Raw genomic sequence first — 25,001 nt, 5'->3', positions numbered from 1 at the left:
GGAACTGCTTTGCCCAAATGATCACTTTTGGCTGGTGTTGAATCACAAGTTACTTTGTTATTTGGGGCAGGGGCAGAAGTAATAAAGTATGGTTATGCTTGTTGTGTGAATAAAGGGCAGAGAACTGTGCTTGGCATGCCCTGATTGAGGGTCTCACCCTCAACTGAACTGCTCTTGCTAGGCATGGGGTAGGGGTGCCAAAGCCCAGAGGAGATGAGAGCAGGTAGGGATAAGTGTTTGTACCTGATGGTATGGGCTCTGCCTACGGGCCCTAGACACAATTTGACTCTCCATTGTGTAATGACAGAGCTGATTAGGACTCAATTAAGAGTCTTTTCTTGTAGATGAATAGAGCTGAAATCACTGATAACCAGATCTAACCATTAGACCTGCTGTAGGACAGTGTCTCTGGTGAAAGAGACTGCCCAGCCTCCACTAGCAGTGAGGCTTCCCCACTAACAGCTGAACTCACTGAAAGCTGTGCTAAATGGTTGGACTTCAAGACATCCCAGAGATTGCAGTGGAGCAAGCGGGTGACTTGGGGGCTCCAACAACCGACAGCAGAGGAGCTGAGGGTGGAGCGAGTTAATGGCAGAGTGAGTAGGCAGCTGATGGCATGGCGAGCAGCCAACAGTGTAGCAAGTGGGCAGTGTAGCAGCCAATGGTGGAGTAAGTGGCCAGTGGAGTGGCCAGCAGAGTGAGCGAGCGAGTAGCAGCTGGTGGACGGAAGGGCCGGCAGACCAATTGGCCACTGGCAGAGCAGCCGGCGAGCGAGCGCCTGATTGCCAGAGCGATCAAAGTGCCTTCCCCCTTTCCCCGGGATGGGATGTGAACTCACACAAATGCACCTCTGAACTCGGTTTTCACTGACCAAGGACAACTGTGAGTGGGGTGGGGTGTAGGGAGAAGGGAAGGGCACTGTAAAGGAACTTTAGTTTGTTTGTTGGACTTTTTCACCACAAGATGAGAACCTGAGGCAAAGGACACTGCCCAATGTACTCTGGGGTGGGTGTTTTGCTCATGGTCTTATTCTTATTAATTATGTTTGTGGCTTATGCTTATGAATCATGCTTGCATCATTTTCCCAAGTTAATGCCGGGTTACTTTCCTCTTTTTATTAAAAGTTTCTTCTCTACACACAGACTTAGTGCTTGCAAGAGGGGAAGTATTTGCCTCTTAGAGGTGCCCAAGAGGTGGTGCGTAATTTTCCCAGGTTTCTGAGTGAGGGCTCGAGCCAGTTCTGTGTTGTATTGTTAAAAAGGAACCCCTATATATTGAACCCACCTGGCAGAAGGGTTACAATACAAAGGTCCCTACCACTTAGGAAATGAGGAAAATTCCAAAAACAGAATTAACAAACATCAACAAACCACAGTTGTGAAATAAATCTGTAACACAGAAGTTTACTTAACCAGTCGTCCCTGTTTTTGAGCTGGCTTTTCTCAACATGACTTCAACCAAAATTTAGTCTCCAGAATGCAAGGCGAGGGCACCAAATGGCACCAACTGGATGGTAGAGGCCACAACAAAAGAAAACTGTTGGACTAGGAAACTAAAACAGACAATGAATCTGAAAGATATTTTTTACAATTGTTGGGAGTTAGATTTTTGTTAGATTCCCACCCCCAAACCCATTTAATAGATGGCTTTATATCAGGGTTAATATGACAAGTGCCATTCTTTCAATATATATTTTTGCCGCAGAAACCAAAATGATTTTACACTGCATTACAGAGTGCTGAAGATTTAACTTCTTTGAAGTGCTCACTTGATCTGCTCCATAGTAAAATGTTTATTATTACTTTTGTAATGTTCTATATTTACTTCTGTGCTTTCTAAAGCTAGGGGTAAGTTATGGAGGTCTGGTTCATCATTTTTACTCAAAACCAGAAAAACTGTCATGTGGCTTGATACTATCATACGCTGGCATATGAGGGGGAGACTTGCCAATTTTTGTTTGTTTGTTTGTTTCATTCTTTCTTTCCACACCTTTCCTTTAGGGATGTAAAATGTTAACCAATATTAACAGTTAACCCCTGTCCATGTCCCTCCAGCTGGACCCAATCCCCAGCCGAGCCATCTGGCCCCCAGCCTGACCACACTGGCTGAACCCTGGACCCCAACCAAGGCAAGACCCCAGTCCAGCTGCACCCTAGCCCCCAGCCCCATCCTGCCAGCTGGCCAACAGGCCCCATCCCCCACCTCAACAGCCAGAGCAACCCCAGCCTTTTAATAAGTTAACCATTTAAACGATAGAATTTTAATAGTTTACATGGTTAACTTTTTAAACAATATTTACATCCCTACTTTCCATGCAATCCCCTATTATAAGCAATCAATAAATTTGCCAGTCATTGTAAGAGAAACAAATGTCTTAGTACCAGGGAGAACACTTACTTTATGAGAACTGTTATGCTAATGTCCCAAGACTAGAGCCTCATGTTGTCATAAAAATCAAGATGTAGATATTCAGCATTGTCAGTGGAGGAGTATTTTCTCAGAGGCTTTCTGGATTTCAAAGTGAATTTCTAGTCTTGGGCAGTTCATGTAAATCTCTGAAGATACACAGGAAAAAATGGAATAATGTGGCTTTGGCTCCCTTTGAAATTTACAGCAAAGCTAACTGCCCTGCTCTCCTGCCCAACGTTCTAAGCGGCTTCTTTAACTCAGAGAAGCTACTTAACCCGGCTCACTCTCTGTCTGAACTCTGTGAGCAGTTTATGTCTCAATTTAAGAACAAAGTTAAGAACATCAGGAGCCAGAAGCCCTTTAACAATGCTGCCAATACCAACATGTCCCTAATGACAAACACAGTCCAGTTTTTAACTTCAAAGTACGTTTGTCAATTTCTCCGATTTTTACTCTCCAGCACCGAAAGGATAAGACACATATCATTCAAAGCATGAAAGACCGGATCTCTGGCCCACATATATGTTTCTAAACAATTATGTCATGCTACTGCTTCTTACCCAGCACACAAAATGAGATATTTCTCTTTTTTTATTTTTTTTCTTAAGCAGGAATTACATTGAAGATATCTGACAAAACCTATAGCATGTCACATAAAGCAGAAGCAAAGGCATGAAGTTGCCTGTGGAGCAAACAACAGGTCTAAGTGGAGCACAATAGGAGGGGTTGACATTACAAACTGGATAACATTCATGTGCAGTGGTTGCAAACGGAGAGGGAGTGAGGAGATTCTAAGGATAATAACTTAAAATCCTTTTCAACCCTTCATCTAGCGTCTTCGAAGACCAAAGGTTAAAAGTAAGTTTGACACCTTGTTCTATTGCCTGCACTTACCCTCAGGTAATAAAAGTACCAATGAAATATAATAATGGGTCCCTGTGCTCCATGACACTCCATAACTTCTGTTATATACTTCAGGAAGATCAAACATACTCTTAGGGGGAATTTTAAATCACTGAAATATTTTTTTAAAATTGCAGTAGCCGCAACACTTTTTTACACCCTCTCTCTCTCCCTCTCTTTCTAGCTCTCTCTCACATAACTGTTCTTCAATTATATTTAATGGTTTATCAAATGTCTGTGACATTCAAATTTTCAGTAACATCTCACTTGATAAACTCCTACACATATATGTGAATATATTTATAATACTATTTGACATACATTTTTACCTTTACTCTAAGCTCTGTCCCATACATATATTAAAAGACTATCTTGTATTATAGCAGATAAAATACCTTATCTTGTAAGCACTCTGGACCTGAGTCTCCCCTGCCTTGCTCCTGGTGTAGTCATTTACCCCTGTGCAAAGTGTACAAAATGCTATGCTAGTCTGATTTGGGAGCATTTTACACCCTCTTTGGACAGGTTTAAATGAGTATACCAGGAGCAAGAATCAGTCCCACTGAGCAAACATTACCTTCCTCACCCCATTACTGGGAGGTGATCCGAGAAGCTTCTACTTGAAGGATTATACTTTTGAATATTGAGTTAAATGGAGTTATGACAATTTACACAAGCTGAGAATTTGCCCACTAAGAGCACTCCAAGAACAAGTGACAGTAAGAATGTTCATTCTCCTTACAAGATGCCCATATAAGGACTCCCATTAGTGTTAATGAGAGATAATAATACATCACACTTCTATAGTTTAAAAGTTTAAAAAATGCTTTGCAAATATTAAAAAGAGTTAAGCCTCACAACACCTATAAGAGGTAGGTATTATTATCCCACATTTAAACATGGGGAACAGAGGCACCAACACTTATTAATTTGCCCAAAGTCATACCCTGAGGCCCCATTTCATGAAAGCATCCCTGAAATCAATGGGATTTAACCATGTGCTTAAGTGCTTTTTTAAGCCTGGGCATGAGTGAGTGAGAGTGACAGAAATAAAACCTAAATGGCTGCCAGTCTCATGTTCTAGTCACTGTGGGAATGAGGGAAAACATTCTAGAAAAGAGAGAAAACATTTGGCTTAATTTCTGCATATTCTAAGCAAGAATATTGCTCAGCAGGTATCCCAGTGAAATCCAAGACTGGATAAAATTTGACTTACAAAAGTAAGTAACTACTCTGGCTTCTCTTTGGTTTGGAGAAATAGTTATTAAAATTGCCTCCAGAGTCATCTTTTCTCACTGCTCTTGTTCCGATTGCCTATTCTTCCTTTTCTCTTTTTATCATTGTAAAAGCTGCTAACATCCGCTGCTTCTTTGTGCATTTCTCTTTTTGCTTGGTTGCCTACAAATTGCTCTAAGCTCTTCATTCCCTCTGAACCTGTTTAGCTGGAGCAGAACAGCTGTACTTCAGGCTGTTCATACAGCACCTCTGTAAAAATCCCTTGGTGCACTACGATGCTAACAAGCGACATAGTCAAAAGTTGTTTTGTCTTTTGAGGATATGTGTGTGGGGAGCTTTTTTTTATTTTAAACTGAAAGCACTTAAGCAAGAATACACTTGGGAAAGAAAAACAATCATTCAAAAAATGGGTACATTTTTCCAGAGTGTAAGAAGGCTAAAGAGCTCAGTCCCAGATTTAAACCCTCCAGGGTGTCAGAGGATGTCTAACCATGTCTCCTGGAGTGGAAAAATACTGCATGTCAGCACAAGAAGGCCTGATTGGTATAAAATAAATGTTTTTTTCAGTTCTCCCCGGAGCCTCCTGTCCTGACCCTCCCCAAAAATTAATCCTCAAGCAAAATTTATCTCTGCTTAACTTACCCACGTTCTTCCACTTCTCTGTAGGCTATGAGAGAAGGTGAAGTGCATGAAAATTATCTCCCTTTTCATAAAACATGCCACTACGTTATTTAGTTCTACTGATTTTTGGTTTAATAGCAAAGAGAACAAAACAAGAGACATGAAAAAAGTCAATAATCAGGCACACAGCAGAAACAGGTAACCAGACTTGACATCATTTCCTGGCTTTATCTGCAGTTTCCTGAAGGGATACCTTTAGCTGACAAAATTTGATCCAGTGCTTAAAGTGGTCTGAAGACCATAATCTGGGAGCAGCAGCTTTGGCAAAAGAGTGTTTAAAGTGCACCCCTCAGTGACCCAGCTCTTTTTTTTTTTTTTGCTTGGTCTGTGACCTCCCCTCACTTTAAGCATTACTGGTATTCTATTGAATTCACGATGCTTTGGATCTGCCCCTAAGACTTTGTATACACTGGGACAAGTGTCTCAATTTATTCCACTGGAGACCTGCTACTGGTATAGATGTACCAGTACAAAACCCTAATGCAAGCAAGGTAAGTAGTCATTTGTAGCAATGTTGTTTATCCTTGGGGTTTACCTTGTCTACATTAAGGGTTTGCACAGGTACAGCAACACTGCTCACTTCCCATCTATAGCTGGAATGGGGGCCTATCCCCAGTATGGATGGTGTTAGGGGAGATGTTCTCACTTATTCCAGGGTCAACATTGTAGACTTTAGAGACCACAATCTGAAGGTGATATAATCTCTTTGTGGAAGAAGAATTATGCAATTCAGGTATTTTGATAATCACATAAGACTTTTTCGCCAACTCACTATATTGTGCAACATTTATTATTGTCTAATCTGTTTTGGGAGGATTAGCAGACTGGAAAGCACAGTTACTCTAGCTCTGATGTCATGCAGCACATAGGAGAGCAAGTTACAATCTGAAAGTCAAATAAAATCCCAGAGCCTACCCATTGATAAAACACCAACTAATAACTGCAGGATAGCTCATTAACTTCCAAAGTGTGCAAACTATAGTTCTTCAGAGGTTGAAGTTCTCTGAAAAGTCTGGCTTTCTGTAAGGCTGCAAGCCTGACATGAGATTTAATGAGTCTCCTGTATCAACACAGAATGAAAGAAACAGTCTCTTCTCTAATTCAGCTGTCCCTTTACCTCTGTAAATGTAGTGATAACAGAGCTAAAATTGGAACTTCTTTTTCAATGCCATCTTCTGCTTAAGTAATACATGTTAGAAGAAAATGCACATTGCTCTTTAATATTTAAAATGGAAGTTTTCTTACAGCAGAAAAAACAGTCAATTAAATTTGTTCTAGAATCCATTTTTATTACTATTTTTCTCCAAGAAAAAGGAAATCAATAATAGAGAGGATTTCTCCAGTACTAATCATAGTAACATATATTAGAATTCTCTCCAATATTCCAAGTGTTGAAGTCTATTTCACTGGTTTCTAACCACTGACAATAGTGTGTCCTTAAGATGATAGTACCTATCACATGCTGTCCAATCTCTACCAAAATCAGTGTATGCAATGCAGATTGATTTAGTTCTCACACAGGGCAGATTGTAAAGTTATAATGTAGCTCAGAATAAGGAGCACCATTTATTAATTATTATTAATTATTATTATTTATTTGTATTACCATTGCACCTAGGAACCCATATAGCTGCACTACCTCACAAACAATCCAAAGAATGAATTGTGACTCAATCACAATTCCTCTCCTGCTACCCCTTAATCTGGGGAGATAGGACTTTGTGTGGAGGAGAGATAAACTACTTTCTTCCTCCCTGATCTTGGCCATATACTATGGGCTGCAAGTTGGGGGTGGAGTTTAGGCTCCAACTTCCTGCATTCTCTCCATCCAACGCTCATAGCATCTGATCAGTCCAGGCTCTCTTACCCATGGCTGGAGTCACAATCTGAGCAAGGCCAAAGAGAGGACTGGGGGCGGCTGGACTCATTCCCTTTTACTCCTCTGTGGTCCTGGGGAGCTGAATCCAGGCTCTGACAACCTGGCCATGACAACTGCTCTTTGCACTGCAAATCAAGAACATGTCAATTTATACAGCTAAAAGACTCAGACTTTAAGGCCAGAAGGGACCATCATGATCAACTAGTCCGACCTCCTGCCACAGCACCTCGCTCACCCACTCCTATCATAGGCCCATAATCACTAGCTGAGTTACTAAAGTCCTTACCTCTTGATTTAAAGACTTCAAGTTACAGAAAATCCAAACCCATCAGTACATCCAAAATTCTCAGGAGATTTGTACTTCACATCTTCCACCACTCCTTTTAAAGGAGTAAAATGTGAGATTATTAAGTGAAAGATTTAAGATTCTGTCCAATTTTAATAGTGATCACTATATTTGTGAATGCAGAGTTTTATAACCTTTATTATAAATTGGTATTTACTGTTGAAATGCTAAACCAAGTTAATAAAAAGCAGGAGTAATTAACATTATTTCAGAAAAATGGGGCTATCAAAGTTAGTGTGTTTATATGAGTCAAAGAATAATATTTAAACATATGCCAGGCTATAGACGCTCCTGAATAGTTCTCCCACAATTCCAGAGCCTTAGATTTTGCTTTGCTTTGATTTCTAATGTAGCTTAGTATCCAATTATAGATTACGAATAGGCTTGGAAGCATTCAATTTTCATTGGTAAATGTCAGTAAACATCAATAATAACAAAAATGTTACAGATAGGGAAAGTAAGAAAAATGCTGCTTGAGAAATTATTAGACTGATTTAAGGATATTTACATTTTGACAAGTGATGTTGACAATTTGTGTTTTTAGTTATAATGCTTTAACTTCTTGAATCTCAATGTCTACTGTCAGTAAATAATTATTGTCTGCCCCCTTCTGATTTCCCACAACTGTGAAAATTTAAATAGATAAACATTGGAAAAATGCTTAAAAATGAACATTGATATTCTCCGTCAAAATTAAAAATATATATAAAAATTGAATTCTGCCAAGCCTAGAAATAGGAAATGAAACTGATCTCAGTGCACAGAGCCTGCGAGAAGACCCTGTCATCACCTAAGGCCCTCTTAGGGTTTGCTCCTGCTCAAGCTCTAGTTAATGGATAAATTCCTAATGACTTCAGTGGTGGAAGGAACAAGCCCTTAACATTACACTTAGGTAGTGTAGAGCATGGGGCTTCAGGTGTATTTTGAAGTGACTAAGAGGGGTTGCTGAGGAACTAAAATGAATGTTTAAGGGTTACGTGGAATCTTTTCTCTGTGCTGGTCCCTCAGATCTCCCTGACACACTTTAGGAAGGCAGCAAGCCGGTCCCAGGTATCAAAAAGTTTGAGAAATACTGGTGTAGAGGAACTAGGACTGGCTCTCTGCACTGAGGAAAATTTCAGCCCAAATAAATAAATGCAATCTGTTAACTTTATAAGAAAAATTAGAATCTGTTCTGTATTAGTGATTACAGTTTTGAGAGTGATTGGACCTACCTTCTTGCTAAAAGTTCACTATGAACACTCTAACTAAGTCAACTGAACGTTGGCACTTCAAAAATCATAGTTGACAGTGGCAATGGGGTGGTTAATCCAGTATATTTTCTGGATTCAAAAGCCCTAAATTAAAAAGCATTTGTTATTTTATTATTTGCTGTTTAGGCTACTTTATTCCTTTATTGTGTTTTGCAAACACTGCACACCATTCAAAACAGTGTTTGATGAATAGGATATGATGAACTCTACAACACGTATACGGTAGCTGCATACTGAATCAACTCTGTTGGTATTATCTTGGGGAGATTCATTTCATCCTTGTGAAATGTGGGACTGTGATAAATTAGTATCAGACAGACTCAAAATTACCCATGTATGCTAAAAAATGGCATGAATGTCAGATGACTAAAGCTGGAAGAGCACTCCTTTCACCCTGTTGCCTCCAGCAAGAAGGCATCTGACATCACCTGACCAAGCAGGAGCAAGCAGTTCTTGGGATTAAACAAACAAAAAACCCTGCTAGGAGCAACATTATGCTCTCTGGTTACTGCTGAGTTAAAAACATTGTTTTGTTCTCTCCTTATACAAAATTTACTGTCATGTAAAATGAAATCTGATGTTTTCAACCCCTTAGAAATGATTATGGCTACATTTTTGGCTGTTAGAATCTCCCAAATTTAGACATCTTTGGCATGGAATTTAGTTATCACAGTTTCAGAAAATAGCCCTTAAGTGCTTATGGTGCACTAGCAATCCTGACACATTACTGACAAACAATATTATAACAAAGGCCTGTTTTTCTTTGCAATTGTCTAGTTACAATAACACAAGCTGAAATCTCTTATGACCTAATAGTACTCAAAATTGTGCATGGCCTATTTCAGCTGTAGCAGTTGATTACTCAATTACTCTTAGCATGTCATCGCTACAATATATACCTACTGCAGTATATATCTTTAATAACATAATCTATAAAAAGATTCCACTTAACCCTTAAACACTGATTTCAATTCCTCAGCCACCCCTCTTGTAGTCACTTCAAAATGCACCCAAGATCCCCAACTGCAGGTTTCTCCTTTCACCTCCCCAAAAGAGACCCGGTTCCATAAACTACAGCCATCTCCTCCCAGAAAGTGATCTAATTATTTGATGTCATGTCTTAATCTAGATGTAGACTCCCCTACTTTCCATAGCCAATACTCTCCTTCTCCCCTTCCCCATCTCCTGATAAACTACTTATAAACGCTCCTTGTAAGCCTATAAGAAACTGGCCTATTTCCGAGAAGCTCAAATGGATGCTACTGACAAGCTGTATAGAAATTTGCCAAGGGTATCACTAAACATAAGATTATATTTTACCATTTCCAATTAGTAATATTTTTACTCCACTGGAAGGAGAGAGATGCCTTTCCAATATTGTACTGCCCAGAGAATACTTAACTCCTCAACTGCAGGTAGCCTCCATCCTGGGCATATGGAATTTAGGACAGTAATCTCCTGCTCATTGTTTACATTGTCAAAACCATTTCAAGAGCAAGCCACTTTCGAGATTATACAAAGCTCTTCATCAGGTCAGAAGAAGGACCTGAAGAAGAGCTCTGTGTAAGCTCAAAAGCTTGTCTCTCTCCCCAACAGAAGTTGGTCCAATAAAAGATATTACCTCACCCAGCTTGTCTCTCTTTTCTTATAACATGAAACTACATGCATAAGACACTGCAGAAGTGTTAGTAATTTGACTTTTGACAAGATCCTAATCCCATGCAAACCAACTTCAGAACTGCCTTCAAGTGCAGCTCTGCACTGATCCAATCAGGTTCAAAAAAACAAAACAATCCCCCCCCCCACACACACACATACACCCATAAGCTGGGATATCCAACCTTTTTTTGTAGCAGTGAATGTTGGAGATTTTAGAGCTGAACCTACAACCTATATGCATGGAAAGCCCAAAATGTTATGATACCATAAGTAAGTATGTGAGAGTTTACACAGAAATCTAGAATTCTTGGTTATTATTTTAGCACATTCAAATTGTAGTGTTTATTCCAGTTGTTTTCAAAATGGAGACTAAATCAGATTCGAATTTCACAGCAAAACCGATTGAAATATGGTATTTTAAGGCTCACAGTGCTGCTTTGAATGCTGCTCTCAGAAATAAATCTAGGAAATGGAGCTTGGAACTAGAAAAGGCTACAAAAACTGGTGCTTTGAATACTTGCATGCAAATGAAAATGATGTGATAATGAGCCACACGTCCGAAAAATATATATAAGAGATAATATGAATGGAAACCATTCTTAAGCTCAAAAGGACACCTGTGCCAATGTTAAAAAATTATTAATTTTTATGATTTCAAGTTACAGGAAAGAATACAGGCCTACTAGATTCAACTGATAAGGTGAATTTTTACATGGAAACACTCTAGTACATATACCTTCCAAAATAGTATATTATCTGGAATGAAGTATTCTCTAGTATAGTAAAAATCACTCAGATTAACATATTATAAACAAAACAATACCATGAAGTGATATTAAGGCTCTGTCTAAACCAGGGGTTGGCAAACTAAGCCGGCTCGTGAGCTCCAGCCAGGCCACCTGGTTGGGGCCATCTCTACGTGGCTCAGCCCTGCTCCGGCGCTCCAGCCGGGGAGCCAGATCAGGGGACACACCATGCGTAGGAGCCGGAGAAGGGACATGCCACTGCTTCCAGGAGCTGCTTGAGGTAAGCGCCGCTCAGAGCCTGCACCCCAAGCCTCTCCCCACACTCCAACTCCATGCTGCAGCCCCGATCCCCCTCCTGCTCTCTAAAAGCCCCTTGATCCCAGCACGGAGCACACTCCTGCACCCCAAACCTCCCAGCCCCACCCCAGAGCCTGCACCCCCAGCCAGAACCTGTACCCCTTCCTGCACCCCTGCCACAGCCCTGATCCCCCTCCAAACCCCTCTGTCCCAGGCCAGAGCACCCTCCTACACCTCAAACTCCTCATCTCAGCCCCACCCCAGAGCCCGCACCCTCAACCAGAACCCTCACCCCTTCCCACACCCCAACCCCAATTTTGTGAGCATTCATAGCCCGCCATACAATTTCTATTCCCCGATGTGGCTCTCAGGCCAAAAAGTTTGATCACCCCAGTCTAAACTAACACAAATTCAGATAAAAGTTTATATGTCCTCTTTTATCTTCTTTTTTTATAATAATCCTTATAGATATAAATATATGGATATATTGGGAGGGTTGTTAATTACTTTTTCCCTCAGGTTTTTGAGAGCTATTTTTTCATGAATGATTATAAAATATATTCCTGAATTATTAACCCCAGAAAAGTAGAGTTCATGTTTAGGGAAATTTTTAACCAGTTCAGTCATAATATACGTGTTTTACCAATGCATTTTGTGTAGTGTTGGAGTGCTCACAAGTTTGCTTTTTGTACATTATGAGGATTCAAAAAATCATCTTGTACAATTCACTTCAGGCTTGACATTTCCATGCTTCCAAAACTCTGCACATTTGAAATTTCTGATGTAAGTATCATGGCAAGCTTCTTAGACAATTTTTTTATTTGTGGTAAGAAAAAAAAAGGGTGTTGACAGAGTAAAAGACAGTCCCAGACACACCTTTACATATTACACATGCACCAGCTAAGCTGAGGAACAAGTAACCAGAAATGTTCTCACTTTGGTCCACCTCCAGAAGCAGTATGCCTCTACCCTGATATAACGCTGTCCTCGGGAGCCAAAAAATCTTACCGTGTTATAGGTGAAACCACGTTATATCGAACTTGCTTTGATCCGCCAGAATGCGCAGCCCTCCCCCACCCCAGAGCACTGCTTTACCGCATTATATCCGAATTTGTGTTATATAGGGTTGCGTTACATCGGGGTAGAGGTGTATAAGGATCTCTACTAGGTTCTAACCCCCACCCCAGGTTTCCTCACTTAGGGTATGTCTACACTACGGGATTAATCCGAATTTATATAATTCGAATTTGGGAAACAGATTGTATAAAGTCGAATGTATGAGGCCACACTAAGCACATTAATTCGGTGGTGTGCGTCCATGTTCCGGGGCTAGCGTCGATTTCTGGAGCGTTGCACTGTGGGTAGCTATCCCATAGCTATCCCATAGTTCCCGCAGTCTCCCCCGCCCATTGGAATTCTGGGTTGAGATCCCAGTGCCTGATGGGACAAAAAACATTGTCGCAGGTGGTTCTGGGTACAGCCTCACCCCTCCCTCCCTTCCTTCATGAAAGCAACGGACGGCAGACAACCATTTCACGCCTTTTTTCCTGGGTGAACACTGCAGACTCCATACCACGGCAAGCATGGAGCCCGCTCAGCTCAAGACAGCAGTCATGAACATTGTAAACACCTCGCACGTTCTCGTGGAGTTTATGCTGAGCCAGGACCGGAAAAACGAGGCGAGGAGGCAGCGGCGGCGGCAGCGCATCGACAAGCGTGATGAGGACATGGACATGGACATGGACACGGACACAGTATTCTGTCAAACCGCAGGCCCCGGTGCTTTGGAGATCATGTTGTTAATGGGGCAGATTCTATCCATGGAACGCCAATTCTGGGCAAGGGAAACAAGCACAGACTGGTGGGACCGCATAGTGTTGCAGGTGTGGGATGATTCCCAGTGGCTGCGGAACTTTCGCATGCGTAAGGGCACTGTCATGGAACTTTGTGACTTGCTGTCCCCTGCCCTGAAACGCCAGAATACCAAGATGAGAGCAGCCCTCACAGTTGAGAAGCGAGTGGCAAAAGCCCTGTGGAAGCTTGCAACGCCAGACAGCTACTGGTCAGTCGGGAATCAATTTGGAGTGGGCAAATCTACTGTGGGGGCTGCTGTGATGCAAGTAGCCAAAGCAATCACTCAGGTGCTGCTACGAAAGGTAGTGACTCTGGGAAATGTGCAGGTCATAGTGGATGGCTTTGCTGCAATGGGATTCCCTAACTGTGGTGGGGCGATAGATGGAACCCATATCCCTATCTTGGCACCGGAGCACCAGGGTACCCAGTACATAAACCGCAAGGGGTACTTTTCAATGGTGCTGCAAGCACTTGTGGATCACAAGGGACGTTTCACCAACATCAACGTGGGCTGGCCGGGAAGGGTTCATGACGCTCCCGTCTTCAGGAACATTACTCTATTTAAAGGGCTGCAGCAAGGGACTTACTTTCCGGACCAGAAAATAACCGTTGGGGATGTTGAAATCCAATAGTTATTCTTGGGGACCCAGCCTAACCCTTAATGCCATGGCTCATGAAGCCATACACAGGCAGCCTGGACAGGAGTCAGGAGCTGTTCAACTACAGGCTGAGCAAGTGCAGAATGGTGGTAGAATGTGCATTTGGCCATTTTAAAGGTCACTGGCGATCGTTACTGACTCGCTCAGACCTCAGCCAAACCAAATTGTTATTTCTGCTTGCTGTGTGCTCCACAATCTCTGTGAAAGTAAGGGGGAGACCTTTATGGTGGCGTGGGAGGCTGAGGCAAATCGCCTGGCTGCTGATTACATGCAGCCAGACACCAGGGCGATTAGAAGAGCACACCAGGAAGCGCTGTGCATCAGAGAAGCTTTGAAAACCAGTTTCATGACTGGCCAGGCTACAGTGTGAAATATCTGTTTGTTTCTCCCTCATGAAAACCCGCCCCCTTTATTGACTCATTCTCTGTAAGGAACCCACCGTCCCCCTTCCCCCAGCTTGCTTTCAAAGCAAATAAAGTCACTATCGTTTAAAAATCATTTATTCTTTATTAATAGATTATAAAAAGAGGGAGGGAACCCGGATGGGGTTTGGGAGGAGGATCGACGGGAAGGAAAAGGCCACTAAAAAAAGGTTAAAAAAATAACAGCCTTTTGCTTGGGCTGTCCACTGGGGTGGAATGGGAAGGTGTACGGAGCCTCCCCCCCCGCGTTCTTAAACGTCTGGGTGAGGAGGCTATGGAACATGGTGAGGGAGGAGGGAGGTTATACAGGGGCTGTAGCGGCACTCTGTTATCCTGCTGCCGTTCCTGAAGCTCCACCAGACGCCGGAGCATGTCTGTTTGCTCACGCAGCAGCCCCAGCATTGCATTCTGCCTCCTCTGATCTTCCTGCCGCCACCTCTCATCTCGAGCGTCTCTCCTGTCCTCACGTTGGTCCCTCCTGTCCTCACGTTGGTCCCTCCTGTCCTCACGTTCACTGGCTTCTTTCCTATACTTTGAAACCGTGTCCTTCCACTCATTCAGATGAGCTCTGTCACTGCGGGTGGATTCCATGATTTCTGCGACCAACTCGTCTCGCGTCTTCTTTTTCCGACGCCTTATCTGTGATAGCCTTCGGGACGGAGGAGGGAGGCTTGAAGAATTTGCAGCTGCTGAAGGGAGGGAAAAAAGGAAAGAATTTTTTAAAAAGATACATTTTGCAGAACAATGCTTATACTCTTTCACGGTGACCAACACTATTCACATTACATAGCACATGTGATTTCTGTGCAAGGTCGCATTTTGCCTCTTAATATTGAGTGCCTGTGGCTTTGCTGCTAGAGATCACAGACGCAGGTCCGGGCAACAGAATTCGGCTTGCATGAGGCCATGGTAAGCCATTGTCTTTCAGCTTCTGCGCCCTCCTTTCCCACATACCAAGGAAAGCCCGTTGAGTGCTGCAGTTTTCCTGTTAACATTCAGCAGCAGAAAACAAACTACCCCCTCCCCCGCATCCAATTCTTTGGATGATCGCTTTATCCCTCCCCCCACTGCATGGCTGGTATCAGGGAAGATCCCTGCAGGAGCCAAACTAACACCCCCCCACCCCGCCATGAATTCTCTGGGATGATCGCTTTACCCCTCCCCCCACCGCGTGGCTGGTATCAGGGAAGATCCCTGCTAGCCAAATGCAAAAAGCTCTGGGCCAATTCCTCCCCCCCCCCCCCCCCACGCTTGGCTAACTGCAGGGAAGGATTTCTTTTCAGACACAGGCAAACAGCCCAGTAGGAACTGCCACCTCTGTCCCCTTAATTAAATTCCCGTATTTCAACCAGGTTACCATGAGCGATATCACTCTCCTGAGGATTACACAGCAAGATAAAGAACGGATGTTGCTTGAATGCCAGCAAACACTGGGACCATACGCTGCCAGGCTTTGTCATGCAATGATACCAGATTACTTGCTGCAAGCATGGCGTGGTCAAGTGTCCTACCATGGAGGACAGAATAAGGCTGCACTGCCCAGAAACCTTGTGGCAAGGCTTTTGGAGAACCTCCAGGAGAGCTTCATGGAGATGTCCCTGGAGGATTTCCGCTCCATCCCCAGACACGTTAACAGACTTTTCCAGTAGCTGTACTGGCTGCGAATGCATCCCAAGTCCTCAGGGCAAAGTAATCATTAAAAACCCTTGCTTTTAAAACAAGTTTTATATTTTAAAAGGTAAACTCACCTGAGGTCCCTTCCATGGGGTCGTGGTCTTGGATACTGGGTTGGGAGGGTACTTCAGTCAGGCTGAGAAAAAGATCCTGGCTGTTGGGGAGAACGGAGTGCTGGGTGCTCTCTGCAAGCTCGTCCTCCTTCTCCTCCTCTTCCCCGTCTGCAGAATCCTCAGGTGTAGCTGATGAGATTATCCCCGCCTCGGAATCCACGGTCAGAGGTGGGGTAGTGGTGTCGGCCCCCGCTAGAACTGCATGCAGCTCGTCGTAGAAGCGGCATGTCCGCGGTTCTGACCCGGAGCGACCGTTTGCCTCCTTTGTTTTTTGATAGGCTTGTCTGAGCTCCTTGACTTTCAGGCGGCACTGATCTGAGTCCCTATTGTGGCCTCTCTCCATCAGGCCCTTGGAGATTTTTTCAAAAGTTTTTGCATTTCGTCTTTTTGAACAAAGTTGTGCTAGCACTGAATCCTCTCCCCATATAGCGATCAGATCCAGTACCTCCCTTACGGTCCATGCTGGTGCTCTTTTTTCGATTATCGGCCTGCATGGTTACCTGTGCTGATGAGCTATCTGTGGTCACCTGTGCTCTCCATGCTGGGCAAACAGAAAATGAAATTCAAATGTTCGCAGGGCTTTTCCTGTCTACCTGGCCAGTGCATCCGAGTTCAGATTGCTGTCCAGAGTGGTCACAATGGTGCACTGTGGGATAGCTCCCGGAGGCCAATACCATTGAATTGCGGCCACACTAACCCTAATTCGAAATGATAAAATCGATTTTGGCGCTAGTCCGCTCATCGGGGTGCAGTACAGAAATCGATTTAAAGAGCCCTTTATTTCAAATTAAATGGCTTCGTTGTGTGGACGGGTGCAGGGTTAATTCAATTTAACGATGCTAAATCTGAATTAAAGTCGTAGTGTAGACCAGGCCTTAGTGGTCCAGCAGCCTCTTGACAGGAGAACTAGTGGAAGAACTATATGACTTAACTAGAAGTAGTATTCAGTAAATCAGACTTGCTGTAGTAAAACTACAGTACATGTGAAAATATGCTGTAAAGCAAACTCATCATAACTTAATGTCCTTCCATGTGACAGAGGTATAAGCTTCTGGAAGTTTGACACAAGTTATATGACAGAAGCCAGGAAATTAAGAGCAGGCTCTTTCCTGTGTATCACAGGTTCATTACATTTATCATCAAAAATTGGCACTGTAATATAATACAGAAATACATTTACAAGAAGAATAATTTCACACTTGTGCCAATACTTATGAAATAAATACCTGGTATATGAAATATAGTAATGATCAGCTGCTTTGCTGCATGTGCAATCCTAACAAATGAATGTATTTTGTTCTGCACCAATTTACATCAATATAACGTTAGGCTGTGTTCCTCCTAGTCAAATATCTGATAAATGAATATGTTAAAAGAAGCAATTGAGTATAGAGCAAGCCTATGAATAGCTTTCCATTGCATTTGTCACTGCAATACATTTTAAATAATCAGACTTTGAAATCACCATTTCTGATGCATTTCCACAACCCTGGCATGAAACTTGAACTGCACCATTTTGAGATATTGAAGCTTACTCATTGACAAATAACAAGCATGCTAATTGCCTTGCTTTGCCTTTCATCCTCAGTAATTACTTTTGTTCCATATGTTACCAAGCTGAGCACCTTCTATTTGCTTTTGTTTAACCAAATTGTTTGATCTTCTGATACCACAACTGTGCATACTTTGTCTCATGGAAGTACAATCACTTAGGCCTTGTCAATACCAGGAAATTGTTGTTGAAATCTCCCAATTTCACTATCAATGGTTCAGCTCCATTGGCGGTAGCAATAGTGGAAGAGATAACATTTGCCAAAACCCCTGTCGCACATATGGTTAGACGACATAGAGCCTGATTTTCAACGGAGCTCAGCACCCACTACTGCCACTGACATCACTTAGAGTTATGAGTGCTGGGCATTTCAGAAAAACAAGCCCATGCTCATTAAAATGCCGGAGCTGCCCAGAGTCTTGCCTACATTATTGCTTCCCATCAACAATGCAGCTGAAACAGTAGTAAAAATGGTGGGAAAATTTAGCAAGAAACTCAGCTTTAGGGGAAAAAAAGTGGCAAGTCCTATTTATTTACTGGAGTGAATTGAACAAAGAAAGAACAGACTCTGATTTCAGCAGCACTGCTCTTAAACCTTGTCTGCACTAGAAATCAAACAAATTATTGACAACTGATTGTTGAAATGATTTTGCTGAACCGGTGATGACCATGGTTCATCCCTGTCCTCACTAAGAACTAAGCTGTGGACAACACAAGTTCAATTAAACTAATTCCGAGTGCAAACAAATCTAGCCCAAGTTATTTAGTGCAAGCCAGAGACACAGGTAGAATGTCCCAAAGATTTACTTCATTAATTCAAATTTCAGTTCTAATCCAAAGCCTATTGAAGTTAATGGAAAGACACCCACTGCCTTCAATGCACTTGGAAAACTGTAAATTACAACATAGTATTATTAAATGTCCACAATCATGATTTGTGCTTAGATGAGCAGACTCAGAGTTTTCCACTGACTTGCTATTAGATTAATTCCCCCTGCACCCAAATAACTTAAACCCAGATCTGCTTAAAATAAATGACAAGACTAACTATTACACATATTTGTCATTTGTTTTTTTTTTTATTTCAATTAAAAGCTCATGTGGTTTCAAATACTCCCTTGTAGTATTTCAACCTAAATATTGCAGCATGGTGCTAGTGTATATCTGCCAGTGAATTAAACCACCTAATGTTAAACTCTTCATTTTCATTTTTGTTATTCTAATAGAGTAAAATGGACAGAATAAACACACAGCTAAGACTAAATAATGAAAAATAAATGTAATTTTAAAAATTCTTTCAATTGTAATAAACCAAGCGATACCAACAGTCAGTAAAGAAATCTGTGTGTTTTCAAAGATGTATAATTTTTAAACTGATAGTGTCTCTTTAACCTCTCTGCCTGAGTTTACCCATCTATAATATGAGTGTAACTGTACCTAATCAACAAGGCTTTTGTAAGGCATAGTTAATGTTAGAAAAATGCTCTGATAATCTCAGATGGAAGTCACATTACAAGTGTCAATTATTCTTATGTTACATACAAATCCTATTATTTTGAATCAAAGTTTGCTAATTCCCTGTCCTGTCCCAACGTGACTCCTTCATTGCCCCAGTACATGTTCACCATCTATAATACTACTTATGCTCTCTCCTGCCAGGCTGTGACAATGACACCAATGCAGTGATGAAGAAACTTCCTTTGCAATTACGTTTTCCTCTATTTTCCCACTCAAGTGCCACCAGTCCCTTTCCCTCTCTCCTCCACCTCTTCCCCCTGTCCCCCTCACTGCCACCCTCTCACACACACAAAGAATAAGCATTTTAAGTTTTGGAAACAGTCTGATGCATGGGGATCCCCGAAGCAAAATTTCTAGTTGGCTGAATTGTTCCTTACAACCAGAATATGCCTTGAACATAGCAACCGGGAATCAAGGAAAACCTCCCTCCCTCCCTCCCTCTCTCTCTCTCTTTAATCTCCATCTTGTAAATTACATTATTTAATTAGAACTTCCAGGAAAATGAGGCATTTACCTAAAATAGGGCTCCTGGTAGTGTTTAATAAGACTCTTGAAAATCATCCAGGGGAGCCTCTCAAATTCATCATAAGCGTTCACCAAACACAGGGATGTAGAACTGAAACTGCCACATCTGAATGTAGTACTAATGGTTTTCATCCTTCACTCCTAGGGACTGCAGTGAATATTTTATGGTTGAAACAACGTGGGGAATTCTTATGGGAAAAGAAACCTAAGAAATTGTTTTGCAACAAAGTTTCCTTATGAATATATCTCTTTCTCCATACCTACCTCAGAACCTTAAAAACTTGAACATCTCTTGTTCTCCCCCCTCTTACAAAAGAAGCAAGGAAGAACAGGTTGTGAAAACCATTATATTCACAATTAGGGAAAAAAGGGGTTAATTCAAAATTCTATGGTCTATTGAACCCAACATCCACACTTTCCCCAAAGGAACAATAAATGCACCAAGGAAATGCAATCAAGGCATGAAACCCATAATGTTCCTCTCAGGGAAATCAACATGAATTATTATAAAATATCAACATGAACTCGCCCAAAACATTGTTCACAGCTTCATAGTATCCTATTTCTCTTACATTAGATGCCCAAAAAAGGCAAATTAGAAGGGGAATGAAGGAGTGGGAGAAATTTAAAGATGTGGTGTGATAATGGAAGTGATCTAAAGAACAAAGTGTCTGGACACATTTGTAGAGGGTTTATTATACTGACACTAATCGGTGACAAATTTGACAGGTTATAGATAAGTGAGTTGTCTTTGTGAAGAGGGCTTCTGTGGACTAGTTTTCCTGTATTCCTCTCCATGCCAATCACTGGCATAGGAGTGAAATACCGGTGAAGGAGCAAAGCTGAATTAAACCATTCAGTGCAGGAGTAGGGAGCTTAATTGTGTTCTCTTGCATCTTTTACTACTGCCAAAGAAAAGCACCATTGTCCTTACTGAAGGATTCCCTTTCACGCCTCAAGGCTCTTTGCCAGTTTAATTGTGAAAGTCGCACTTCATACCCAAGTGAAAACGAGGGGGTCTCATCTCTGATCTTCCACACACACTTTTTGGCAATAGAATTTGAATGTAATAAGCATCACTGATCACTCATTTAAAGTTCATTCGACAAGTGGCTGCATAAGAAAGTATAATTTTATGGTTTGAATGCAAGCTGCATTGAAAGCTCTCAATGAATGTTGTCTAAGTATTCATGCTATGAAATTACACTTGTTAACTGCCTCAGAGACTCTGAACTTCAGAGAGCAAATTTTATCTGAGGCAATAATATCAACTTCCACTTTCATAGATGAATGGCTACACCGGGAGATGGGCGGGAGGAGAAGAGAGGAAGCACTTTCCTTAATGTGACCTAATTAAGATCATAGATTAAAAAGGGGATAGGTGTCATAAAACTGTCAGATATAAAATATACATTTTTTTAAAAAAGATTAGAAAACATTCTGAGAACTAAAAAAGATACAAGTGTCCCCTGGGGGACTCCCTCAGACCAGAAGATGCTGGAGGAAATTTCTGAAGAAAATTCTGTAACACGAATGGTTAAACTACTCTGGATTCGACAATATATTGTTAGAAAAAGAACATTATTCCGCAAATGCACAACAACAGCCCAGATTTGCAGCTGGTGTAAAATGATCCAGTTATGCTGATTTTTACCATCTGAGAATCTGGCATAACATTTTTCACTGGAGCTATTTAGTAATCCAACTAAAATTGTTATAAGAAAACCTTTCAAGAAAGACGCTTGAATCACCTTTAACTGTGGTGAGAATGAACTGGGGTTTTGCAGAAAGATTAAGTATCAGAGAAAATTATGAAAGACCATAACAGGGGAAACACCTTCCCATAACAGAGCAAATAGAATTTTATGTCCATTGCCTTACATTTCTTTATGGAAAACCAGCTTTTGGCACATGTCATGCAGCTGGGACAGAACTAGTCTGTAATTTCATTCGCTGTTTCAGTTGGATTTGATTTCCTAACACCTCCTGTGACAAGGACAAACTGTTGTTTTTGCAGAAGTCTGGGCAACTAACCCTACAGAAAACCTCTTAAAACACACTGGTTGAGAAAAGAGGAAACTGTGAAATGTACAAGCCAACAGTTTTATTTGATAATAAATTCAATCTTTTGGCATAATTGCCATATGGTACACTGGATTTTTGTTATGTTTAACAGCTTTTCATTAAAAATGGGTCCTCAGCATTTCTTCTTTTGTTTCAGAAAGACCTTTTTAGTGAGGAAAATGTGCTTTTTTTACTTAATCTTTAAAGCCATGGGGAGCAGACTTCTTCAAAGTCCCTTGCTATGTGGATAGACAAGTTGTTCAGCAACCCTGTTAAGAAGAAATGTTCCAGGCAAGATGGACCAGAACCAAAAATGGAAATTACATCAAACTCATAAAAATTGAGATTTATAGCACATTTGCTCCTTCAAACTACAGCTCATTTGTTCCAGATACCTTTTCCTAATATGTAATTTTCTGGATGTCACCACAATTTACTGGGGTCAGCATCCAAATGTAGTACAAGCAACATATTTAAATTAGTTTATTTAGTCAGGAAAGAACAATATGACCTGGCATGAATCATATAATTATTAATTTGGTTGTTCTTGGGGATTTAAAACAGTTCCTCTGCAGTAGCAGGTGGTTTATAACACTGAATTTAAGCACAAAGCTTTGTAGGATAATATTTAGACCAGAGGTTCTCAAACCATGGTCCGTGGACCACTCCATTCAGGTGGTCCACGGATAGTTCCTCTAAGCTGCGCACCTGGGTGGCTACACACAAGAGAATGAAGGGCCACCCTCCTAATTAGTGAAGCCATGCAGGTGTGGCTCCACTAATTAGGTTCCTGGACCCTGGAGAAGACGCACATGTAAGGTGAGGTGGTGGCCTTGGGGGGGAATAAGGGATAGGTGGGAGGGGGAAGTGGGGTCAGAAGAGGGGGTGGAAGGCACTTTACAATAGTTAGCTAACAGTACAAACAACGTTTGGAAAGATCATTAAGTGGTCCTCGGTGACCCTCAGCCATTTTCAAGTGGTCTACGAAAAAAAACGTTTGAGAACCACTGGTTTAGACTATATCAAGAAAAAACAGAATCCCTTTTCAGCAGTGCTTTTTTGGCTACAAACAACAAGATTTAGGTGGTGGTTATGTCTGTCATGAGATGGAAATTCTAACATTCTACTTAGAGATGGGCTAAAGCCAGGAAATTCAGATCTGGACCCAAAATTTCCAAAAGTTTGAGAAGGTTTGTAATGTTCCCTTCTAGACTTCAATCCTGCAATTTGTAAGTACAGACACCCGTGTCTAGGCAAAACACCACTGAAGTCAATGATACTCCACATGGTACAGTGATTCATGTTAACAGATCTGAGGCTCCGTTTATAACAGTTGCATTGAGGTTTAAGTTTTTATTTTCATATGGCTGTGAATGACTCAAAAGGCATTGTGCAGATGGGAGCTAGCCTTATGAACCAAACTACTTTTAATAACCACTGATTGTCTGCCTTGTCTATAAAAATATATAAAAATACTAAGGACTTTCTTAAAACACTACAGTCTCAAGCACCTCCAGTGGACAGGTACCTTATCCTTCTGTGACTTGCAAATAGTAGATTCTTAACAAGGTACTCAGTACATAAGGGTCTAACCTAAACCCGCTAAAAAAGAAAATTCAGTTCCAGCTGCTACTACTGTAGACTTTCACATTCAGATTTGTATTTTTATTAAATCAGGATCATGCTCACCTGCACATAGAAGGGAGCTTCCCCCTCCTCCCCCGCCAGAAGAGGAGTATTCCTCTAGTCTTGGAAGCATTCCTCCCTTTTGAATCTACCCTGCTGAAGCCCTTCAACAGAGAAGTTTCCATGAGTTCCATATAGCTGAAAAAGGTTAAAACTAAGTCCTGAGAAACTCTGGTAATTTTTGTAACTCCATACCATAATTTATGGTATCCTTCTTTACATTCTGTCCCATATGCACAGTTGAATAATGGTGGTGGTGCTCTCCTCCATTTTGTATCTGATGGGAGTTGGGAGACATTCAGTTAAATTTGTGAAATGTTTTGAGTTTCTTGAATTTAAGGAGCTACATAAGTATTAATGTTAAGTGAATGTACTTTTGATACAGTGCCCTAGCATTCTGATTTATTTAAGACAACCCAGCAAAGGCCTCTTTTATAACATAAAAGTCTGGCCTAATGTTTTAGGGAGATAAATTGTTTAGGGTGGTACATACTTGTGTGGTACATACTTGTGTGGTTTATATAGCTAAACAAAGTGGAATAAAATTAAGAAAAGATAACAGTAGAGTCTGGCTATCCCAGCATGATTTCAACTAAGAGGAGAGGGGCAGGGAGCCCATATCCAGACTCTCCTTGCTCAGGGGGCAGCTAGAATGATAGCGCTTTTGCATTAAAATGAGCTAGAATGGCCAGAGGCTTATCCTATAGGGGACGTGGCTGGAGGGAACAGAGGTGTGGTCAAGGTCTCCAACTCGTACACTAGGGTTACAGGTAAGAGAGCAATAATTGGAGCAGTTCATATTTCATATCTGAACAGGAGGTTTAAGAGCTACTCCTAAGCATGCTCCCCACCGTGCCCAGGAGGCATTCTGCCTGCTTTAGCTCCCTGTAGGCAGTACGGTTCTTCCCACTGCCACTGTGCAATACAGCTTCACTGCCCCATTATTGAAGTCCTGCTCTAAAAGCCACAGTAGAATCCTTAGGCAGAATATCATGAAACATTTTCTAATGATGCCAGGACTGTTAGACTGTGAAACAATCTCCCAACAGAAGTGGTGGGAGCCCCAGGACTGGGGACATTTAAAACAGGATTGAACAAGGAACTAGAAAATATAGCACTGTACGGAACAAACAGCATTGGGAGTGGGGAAGACTAAATGCCTCGTTCCATTTTTCTCCTACCTGTTCCTAACTTCTCTGATTCTTCAGACAAGATTCTATGATTCCAAGTGTGAGGCTCTAGGGGAAAAAATAGCTCTCTCTGGAGAGAATGCTGAACAATTAAGAGAATGCTATTAACAATTCCTACCCAGAGCTCAATATGTAAATCTAGCTTTTTTTTCTCTCATGAGGCTTTCATTACACATTATATTATGCTGGTTAAATATGACCTATGATTTTACATAAAAGGGCTCCCACAATCATTTCTAGTGACATTCATATGTTTCTCAGCAACCAGACAATGACCCTCACAATGCACTATTTGAAGTCGTGTCGCAGCTCTGTCTTTTACTCTTCGTTTTCCA

The 25,001-nt window shown here is 41.6% G+C and overlaps 1 protein-coding gene across 19 annotated transcripts in view; it reads right to left on the bottom strand.

The window, feature by feature from the left end:
* The window catches only part of PCDH9 (protocadherin 9), an 890,445-nt gene that overhangs the window by 742,178 nt on the left and 123,266 nt on the right, over positions 1 to 25,001 (bottom strand). Inside the window, exons 3-4 of one of the 19 annotated variants that reach the window (XR_010597756.1) lie at positions 16,093 to 16,672; positions 14,449 to 15,033 (exon numbers count right to left, since the gene is read on the bottom strand). The exons of 17 other annotated variants lie outside the window; for them this stretch is intronic. Coding sequence is in view for 1 of the 2 variants with exons in the window: in XM_065581143.1 (XP_065437215.1) it covers positions 16,655 to 16,672 (18 nt within the window). In the remaining variant the exon portion in view is untranslated. Of the gene's footprint in view, positions 1 to 14,448; positions 15,034 to 15,914; positions 16,673 to 25,001 lie in introns of those variants that run through there. One more of the 19 variants, XM_065581143.1, reaches the window with a different exon arrangement.

This window comes from Chrysemys picta, chromosome 1, assembly GCF_011386835.1.
Source record: "Chrysemys picta bellii isolate R12L10 chromosome 1, ASM1138683v2, whole genome shotgun sequence".
In the NCBI taxonomy this organism is placed as follows: Eukaryota; Metazoa; Chordata; order Testudines; family Emydidae; genus Chrysemys; species Chrysemys picta.
The sequence above is the reverse complement of the archived record's forward strand: the minus strand, read 5'-3'. Positions and strand labels throughout refer to the sequence as shown.